This window comes from Nanorana parkeri, unplaced genomic scaffold, assembly GCF_000935625.1.
Source record: "Nanorana parkeri isolate BGI_ZX_2015 unplaced genomic scaffold, ASM93562v1 scaffold1274, whole genome shotgun sequence".
NCBI classification, from domain to species: domain Eukaryota; kingdom Metazoa; phylum Chordata; class Amphibia; order Anura; family Dicroglossidae; genus Nanorana; species Nanorana parkeri.
Genome location: NW_017307542.1, coordinates 268,760 through 277,717, shown reverse-complemented (window position 1 = coordinate 277,717; position 8,958 = coordinate 268,760). Strand labels below are relative to the sequence as shown.

Sequence of the window (8,958 nt, the reverse complement as noted above, 5' to 3'; positions counted from 1 at the left end):
TATATATATATATATATATACACACACACACACAATTTAACTACAAAGCATTAATTAAAACTCTTCTGAGTTAAATACTGTATGTTGTTCATATTATTTTCTTGTAATAATATCAGTAAATTATTGGAAACTATCGTGGTCTTTATGTTTCCCTCCCTTAATTTTTATTCTGAAAGCTTTTTTTACCCTTAAGCTTGGGTTGTAGATTTGATTCAAAGTTCCGTATGCTGAGGAATCTGTACTCCTCAATCCATTCATGCGCCGTACCGACTCCACGCTTTCATTCCCAACAAGCACAGCCTGTCCACAGATTGTCATGAAAGATAAAGGCAGCAAGAATGGAAGAACAGCAAAATGATTAAACAAAAAAAGCACAAAACATGCAAAAAAGCAATAACAGAATATATACTCTTGAACAGAGCAATGAATAAAACAGAACACATTACAAGCACAAATTAAACATGCACATTACACAATAATGCAGCAAAATATAATAAATCATAAGAAATAATAATACCTAATGAAAGCTCAAAGAAGGCATTTTTGGAAAGATTAACAAAAAGTAATGGCTTGTCCACAATACATTAGGATGCGTTTCAAAGCACTGAATGAAAAGCGCGCTGAAAGGATAGCATACCCACCAACATCCTAATAGTTACATCTGGAACATTTAAACCACACCTACATTTAGACCATTTTTGATTAAAGGAGGCAAACTCAGAGCTCGCTGCAATTATGAAATTAGCCTCTTCATTATATAACAATCATACTGTTATATTCAACTTACATATAGGTTCTCAGCTGAACCTCTTGAGTTTTTAAGTTTTATTTTTTTTCTCTTTGTTGGCCATAGCAAACATCATTTTCAGCAATGGTGAATGAAGTTAAAAAGTCAAAAATACCAATCATTATGGCAAAAAAGCTCAGGTAGTCATAGTAAAGAGAATGAACCCTATAGCGTTCCGAAACAATGCTTAGCTGGGCTGTCATAGACACCAGATAGTCCTACAATTTGACAAAAAAAAGCCAGACTGGGAGACTGGCACCTTATAGATTGTTAGATCAGGCCCCCCTCTCTCCTTTTAAATCACTGTATAATGACAGTACAAAAATTTACCTGTACGGAAAAAAAAGTTATGATCTTTACTTACCTTGCCCGTTGTGCTCAAGTTGCTTGTGTGAGAGTGACATCACAATCCTTCCGGCAAGAATTATGAACTCATGTGATTTGGGGTGCTTATTGTTCCCTAGGAATCCTGCCCATTGCAGTACATAAGACTGTGGTTAGGTAAGTATTTATTCTAACTTTTTTTCCTCACAGGTACATTTTTGTACTACTATTATAGCAATAAAGCTGGAGTAGACCTTGCTTTCAACAGGGGAAAAAACACTGGCGTTTCCCTATACCCCTTGTCTCCTTTTAATAAATGTTAGTTTTCCTAATCACTTTCTAAAACTCACCCTTCAGAATGATTTGCAATGTTCCTATTTGGGAAAAAGAGAAACACAGTGTTTACTCTTGCCAACCTTCATAGTAGCATTATGTCTGCGTGATAGGTATATGCTAACTGCACATTTAGCCTAGTGCAAAAATATCCTCTGTCTTATGTAGCATCTTATGAAGAGGAAGAATGTTTAATCTGTTTCTTGTACGCCTTTTATCCATTTAATCACCGCTTGCTGTACTCATGTTCGCTATCCTACTCCTTTGTAAACACAATTGTCTGCATGACCCTGTGCCTACAGGAGGGTACAAGCTTTCACACAATTAACTTAATATAAAATTATAAGACATTAAGTCAACAAGGCTCTCACAAGCATGTTATTTATTTGTTTTAATGTGGAATTGTTCAAGAAACTTTTGGACGATTTCTTAAGGGACCGTAATATACAGGGGTACGGGTACTCCTAGAATGAGATCCTAATAGGTTGGACTTGATGGACTAATGTCTTTATTCAGCCTCAAATACTATGTAACTATGTAACTATGTAAATTAAAGCATGCATAATAAAATATATCAAGCCATAGATGTGTTGTGGAAAATTACAGCCCTGTACGAAATTCGTATTTTTCCCAGCAGAACATACTTAGTATTCAGAACATGCACTTAGTTTTCAATTCAAGATTTATAAGATTGCTAAGTCTTATATCTTTCAAATTCACTTATTTTTGTTCCCAGCTATCTACATTTATACTGTGAAAGTATTAGAGAAATAAACTGTTGGTAAAAGAAGAAGTTAGCAAAAGGGCATTTATGAAATTGGCACACATATAGCTAAAGCAAAGCGGTGGGGAGAATAATGTAAATAAACAACCCCCAGGACTATGGGGCAAGTACCTTCTGGTTCCCCAGCGCATCCTCTGTTTATTTTTAAAGTGGCCTAGAATCCCCACTCAACCCCCTGAATGCCCTACTAGCCATAAAATGTGGTTTCAACAGATTTGTGAGGATGGGCAATAAAGGGGGTAAACTGCTTCCAGGATAGTACTCCCAGGTTTCTGAAAGCAGTCTGCACATTTTAGGAGTATCCTTGGAATCCAGAACCCTTGGACACTCTGTAAATAAACACAGTCTGTGTCCAGGCACCTGGAAGTCCATGTTTTACAGCTCTGGAGGCTGTTTACCTACTTTACAGTCTTCATAGGTACATTTTAAGTAACAATATTCTTTAGCCCTCAGCAACCACTTCCATTCTCGCTTTCTTTTTTCTCGTTTAGGGATTGACAAGTCTCAGGAGCCATGTGCCTAGGGAAATTTCAGTTGGTGTTTAACTTTTCTCAGCCTTCTCTGTGGTTGTCATTATTTCCTAGCCTGAGTTCAATAGCTCCTAATATTGTATTTAATCTGTACCCATTTTTTTTACAATTGGTAAAAATGTTAGTATCTTTTAGATTGCTTGGATTCTAAAACTGTTTCAACTTATTAATCTGTGTATTAATTATACCATTGAACAAGTAGCTCTAGCCTTCAACAGAACCTGCCACTGAACAAACCAATCCTAAGAGCACAGACTCATTTGTATCCTGCCCCCTGGCCAGGAGTGAGGCTGTGACATCCCAGACAGCTCTATACAAATGTGGACAACTCCGGCAGCACCACTTTGTGATTTTGGTGCAATGAAATTGAATAACCAGCATGGAACAGAACATCATTAAAATCAAACTGCACCCATATTCACAGAGCATCAGTTTGTTAGCAACATTTTGCTAACATTTTGCACAGTTGTTAGAAGATTGCTTAGAAAAAAAGGCTCAAATGGTTTCTGAAGTTCAAAGCAGCCATCAGTTTCTCATTTTGGTTCAAAACACATTGATTTCAGAAAATGGCACAAAGGAGCACTTACATTAAATACCCCTTACTTGTGTATTACTCAACAGTTGTGCAAAGCTTATCTGGCTTTTTTAATAACTTATCAGTCAAATTTTTAGAGAAAAAGAGGGTTCCAGTGCAACCAATGCAGAGATTACAAATAAGCCAGCTTACAGAATTACAGAAGCCAAACTTTATCCAAAACTTAAAAAAGTTTCAATAGAATGTGAAAGTGTTGGAGGCTTGAAATTTTCTTTATTGCTCTCCGTGTGCCACTGGGGACTCTTCTCCTCATGTACCATTAAAAAATATATATTTCCAGAATAACCCAGCAAATGTTGACTGTTGACTAGTTTATGAAACTGTAATTCACCCTTGTACTGTAGTTTTTCAACAATTTCAAGAACATTATTCACAGACTGGAAATTTACTAACCATTATCTAGCAATTTCTTCCATTTTGTGCAACACCATTAACATTTAAAAAATAAATTCTCAGTGCTCTGTTTACAAGAACAACTAAGTTAAACTTTCATGAGTACTAGTTCATTCTTTAATAGTCTATAGTCAAAGAAAGCAACAATATACCTAGCAAATAACATACCCTGTTAAAGCTTTTGCAGGGGAAGCTTGACTATCAACGAGACTGAAATATAGGTGGTGATGGACTGAATGTAGGTGGGGGCTTTGCAGGGTCTTCATACTCTATAGCTCTAGTATCAACCATGTCCTTGTTTCCTTTGGGCTTTCAGTTACTACACTGTATAGTCAGATGGCAATTATGGATAAGCAACATACTGCCTCCAGTTCTGGTTGCAATTTTCTGATATATAGCATGACAATACAAGAGCTGTTTAAAAAAGGGCTTCATGAATTTTATCTAGGGGGAAAATGATATCTAAATTTGGTAATTAATACAGCAAATACTCTACAGCTGTCTCTTAATAAAAATGCAGAAGGGATGGCTTTACAATATGATACTTGGCTGACAAACGGCTCGGCTCAGAACTAATGAAATGGAAGCAGGACATGTTCAGTTCCTAAAGGGGACCCGTTTTCTTCTGAAGTATATTTGGATGTTAAATCAGCTACAGAATATAGCAATGTGTAAAATAGAGAACTTACTACTATTAACCACAGTGTAATATACAGTAACATAAACACCAGTTGAGAAATGTATATCATACTATATTCCATAGAAGAGTGGATAAATGGTGTTGTATCTATGAAAGATTCCTTAATATCACCAAGAAATGCGTGACTGGTAAAAATGTACAATGTCTAGACAATTGACTGGCAGCTCCTATGTACTAAGGGGTTCCATGGTTACCAAGGGCAGTGACTGAAATGTGTAGATCAAGAAATAAGGCACCACAATGTGATGGATAGGTCCAAGTGGAACAGCTGGAATGCCTACATTATAAAGCATTTTCTACTTTATATAACACAGCCTTTTTAAGTTACTGTTGTTTTTACATTGTATTATACAGTTCAATGTGCAGGCAATAGTATAACAACACAGAATGACTTCAGGACATAGGCACATTCAGATGAGCCTTTTCAGAAGCATCTTCCTGCCTGGTGCATTAATGGTAACCATAGGCTGAAATGCACAAGGAGAACAGGTCAGTGGATAATGCATTTTATTGGGCACAAAACTGCAAGTCTGTACCAATTTGTGCCTAATGCAATGTGCTGTCCGCTGGCCCGCACTCTATGTACCATTAAGGTAAAACCAAGCTGTAAATAAACAGAAGCTCTTATTTACCTACAGCATATTTTTTGTTCAAGGGCCAGGAGCTTTAAAGTCCTTTGGCTACAGCACCATCTAAAATGAAGATTTTTTCTTAAAAGTGACATGTCTTTATACCTTACCAGTTGCATATACGTAATGGTCTAACAGCATTAACAAAAAACAAATGAAAAAGAACATTCTATAGCATTGGAATAACTGGCATATTGAAATGCAACATTTTAAAAGGAAGTAACTATGTATATAGTTTACTAAAAAGTTATCTTACCCTGCTTTGTCTTTTCTGTCTCTTGCGAAGCCTTAGGAATTCCTTGTGTTGTCTTGATACAAAATTTACAGCTGCATATTCCAGCAAAGCAGCAAAGACAAACAGAAGGCAAACGGCCATCCAGATGTCAATGGCTTTCACATAGGATACCTGTGAGGGAAAATAAAGTTGTCAAGGGATACTTGTACCATTCAATTATTCTTGGTTATGAGTTTTATGAGATCTATAGATAATAATGCTGCTTTCATAAACTGGACCCTGGGGAATTTGTCTCTCAGGTGTACTATATATAAAGGTCTCAGATGGCCTTACAGTATTTTATAACCAATTTTGCAATAAACCTATAGAGGGCATTAGAAATCTAACCAAGAACCACAAAAGATGCATGCCAAGATTTATTTTAAACTGATTACACAGTATAAATGCTTATAAAATGAATAACATGTTTTTATGTTCCAATATATAATAAATAAAGTTGCTATAGCATTGTTGTTGTGGTAAATAAGTACAACCAAGGTCTTAAGTAGGTATGCACATACACACACATACCTACACACACACACACACACACACACACACACACACACACACACACACATATATAATAAACATACCCTATGTACACATGTACATACAGACACAGCAAGAGAAAGAGAATCAAATTTAGCATATTGAGGGCTAATTGCTGACAGCCCAGAGCCACGCTGCAATCAGGAAGGACCCCGACAATATAGATTGAATCCAACCAGCTTCCTGATTGACAGCTGTCTCTGCCTCTCTAGAGCCAGCTGTGCCCACCCCTCCACTGTCTATCCTTCCAGTGACTGCTAGGGGGATGCACGCCGTCCAGACAAAGTCAATTGTGATGAAATGCATAGATGGGCGAGTACATGCTGAGGTCATTACGTCCTAGGAGCAAACAAGTGATACGGAGCAGAGCTTCAGTTGATTACAAAGTGATCGTTTTAGTTTCATGTTTGTGAGTATTTTTAATCTACTTTTAAAAAGCCGGTTTTATAAGAGCTTACTACACAATGAGTTTTCATATGTCTCCCCTCTGATTGGGGAACGGTTTTTGGATCTCTGCATATGGAGACGGACATGATGGAGAGAGATTGAAAGCTGATAAGCAGATTTTTGCACCAAAAAGCTGTATGACCATAGAGGTCACTAAAATCTGGTGAGTGCAGATTTTATCTGACACTATCACAACGAGGTGGATTGGTCTATTTGGAAGCACGGCGCACTTTCTGAAAGGCACATTTGGCTTTATCAGCACAATTTTGAAGGACGCTTGATTCTAAAGACACTTTTTAGATCTTATTACCAAGTGTGATTATGTTTATAAGATTTGTATTGCCGTTTGTTTGTACATCACATGGTTTTCATATGTATAAGGATATTTATTTAACAAGTTTTAGTCACTAAACAATGTTATTCTCTATAGCGCGGTGCAATTTGGTGTAGATATACTTTAATTTGTGTCATTGTTTACAAATTTTTCAGCACAGCGGCTTGGTGTGTTTGTTACCATAGTGCAGGTCCCTTGATAATAATAAACTGCTAAGGGGTCAGCCATGAGCTGGGCGATCAACAGTTATATTATCGCTGAACTCTCAGTATAGAGCCGGGGTGTAAAAGGTGCACTCTCCCACACCAGCTCTAAGTATAGGGAAGAGTAGATTTTACTCTCCCAATACTTCTTCTTTAAAGGAGAACTATGTGGTGAGTGCTTTTCACTCACCTCATAGTTCTAGCCGACCTGTGACAATGAGACTGTCACAGGTCGGATCAGTAGATCGGGAGGTGAGCGAACACATACTGGCGTTCGCTCAACTCTCGATCCTGTCACAGCTCTCTGCCGTGACAGGGGAGAGGCTGGATTCCCCCCTCCCCGCTCCGATCCGCCAGTGCTGACTGGCGGAACGGACGGGGAGGGGGCGGGTACAGCTGGCTCTGCCTCTAGGTAGGCAGAGCCAGCTGTCAGTCACGCAGCTGGGCGGATCCAGACATAATTGTCGGGATCCGCTTCAGCTGCGGCATCTTAGTATACCGCGAAATGGGCTTTGTTTTACATGCTGGTTTGTGTGTGTGCCATGATGCCTTTCTACTGTTTTACTGTTCAAAGCCCATTTCGTGTGCACCTTACTGTATAACTGGTGACAAATTGTTGAGTGCGTTTGTCGTTTGTTTTGCTTGACCGATTTGGTGCAGCGACGCATGGGGTTTCTCAGCTGCCATTGGGATGTGCGGGATCCCTTGTGTGTTTCTGTGCTTTTAAGGAGGCTGGGCGTCCTCCTGACAAACCTGCACCCAATTTGAAATCTTCTGCCCCCATGTGCTCCAAGATGGAGACTCTCATAGTTTAGAGTTAGGACCGCACTATAAGAGGTGCCTTGGCGCGGCAGTGCGGCTTTCACATCCTCTGCAGAAGACGTGTATCCAAACCTCTGTTATTATCCTTAGTGGTGAGACAAGTTGTTTTACATGCTGGTTTGTGAGTGTGCCATGATGCCTTTCTACTGTTTTAGTATACCGCGAGCCTATTGTGACGGGAGGACGCTAGTTTGTGTCCTCCCGTTACCCTAAGGAGAACTATGGGAAAAAGCCTTAACCCCATAGTTCTCCTTTAACATTCCCTTGATAATACAGTTTGCTAACTGAATGAAAACAGGTGACACCCCACACACATCCTTCATCCTATATACTTACCCCCTTCAAAAGCAAATGTTGGTCAGATCCCTTTGCCTGGCATGGTATCCTTCATCTGCTCCTCATTTGTATCTTCTAAACGATAACGAAACCATATCAAACTTACTGGAACACTGAACTTAATTCTTCTCTATCCCCTGAAGACGGGCAGGAGATCTGGCAGATTACTGCCAGGAGCTCAAGGAATGTTTCCATTTGAGAGAACTCTTAGCCCGTTCTCATCAGCAGCCACGCTATGCAACATGGCTGCTGGTGTGCCCGCCACAGTGCTGATCGCGATGCATCTAACACTTTTATTTGTTAGAACTTTATTTAAATGTCACATTACATTCCATTAGGTTCTATGGGCACAGTGCCGTGTGATACTTTTGTAAACGAAACGTGAGATTGTAGTCCATCACGGGAGCGAACTTGGAGTGGTGACTACTTTACAACACACACAGGAACCATGGGGATCAAAAGTAGCCACCCTCCAGAAGGAAGGACAGTGTCAGCACACATTCAGAGATGATTTGAAGATCTACAGCCGAGTGATACACAAATAAGAAACATTTTTGTTAATAGTTAAGGTACTTGAATGCATTTTTAAGATTTAACTCCTGAGTTTAGTGTCGCTTTAACTTGCCTGTACTATGTTTCATTTTGTGTTCTTTCAATAAACCCTTTGTGAAACAAAACAGGTGACTGCCTGATATTGCGGAAGCCACTTGAGAGTGAACCCAAGAGCCTATACATTATATGTAACACAATTATGAAAATATGGTACACCTGGTGTTGAAAAACTGGGGGGATAGTGACATTGAACACTATGTTCAGGTAAGCTAAAATGACCCAGGACTGGGGTTGTCCTGCTGTGTTTTACCAGAACCCCACACAATACACCTAAAAGTGTGCATGAAATATACAGTATATATA

The 8,958-nt window shown here is 38.9% G+C and overlaps 1 protein-coding gene across 2 annotated transcripts in view; it reads right to left on the bottom strand.

Moving 5' to 3' along the window:
• GLRA2 (glycine receptor alpha 2) overlaps window positions 1–8,958 on the bottom strand; it is a 136,482-nt gene that overhangs the window by 37,782 nt on the left and 89,742 nt on the right. For both annotated transcript variants that reach the window (XM_018569015.1, XM_018569016.1), the window contains exon 8: window positions 5,332–5,481. In XM_018569015.1, the coding sequence (XP_018424517.1) occupies window positions 5,332–5,481 (150 nt within the window). The remainder of the gene's footprint in view (window positions 1–5,331; window positions 5,482–8,958) is intronic.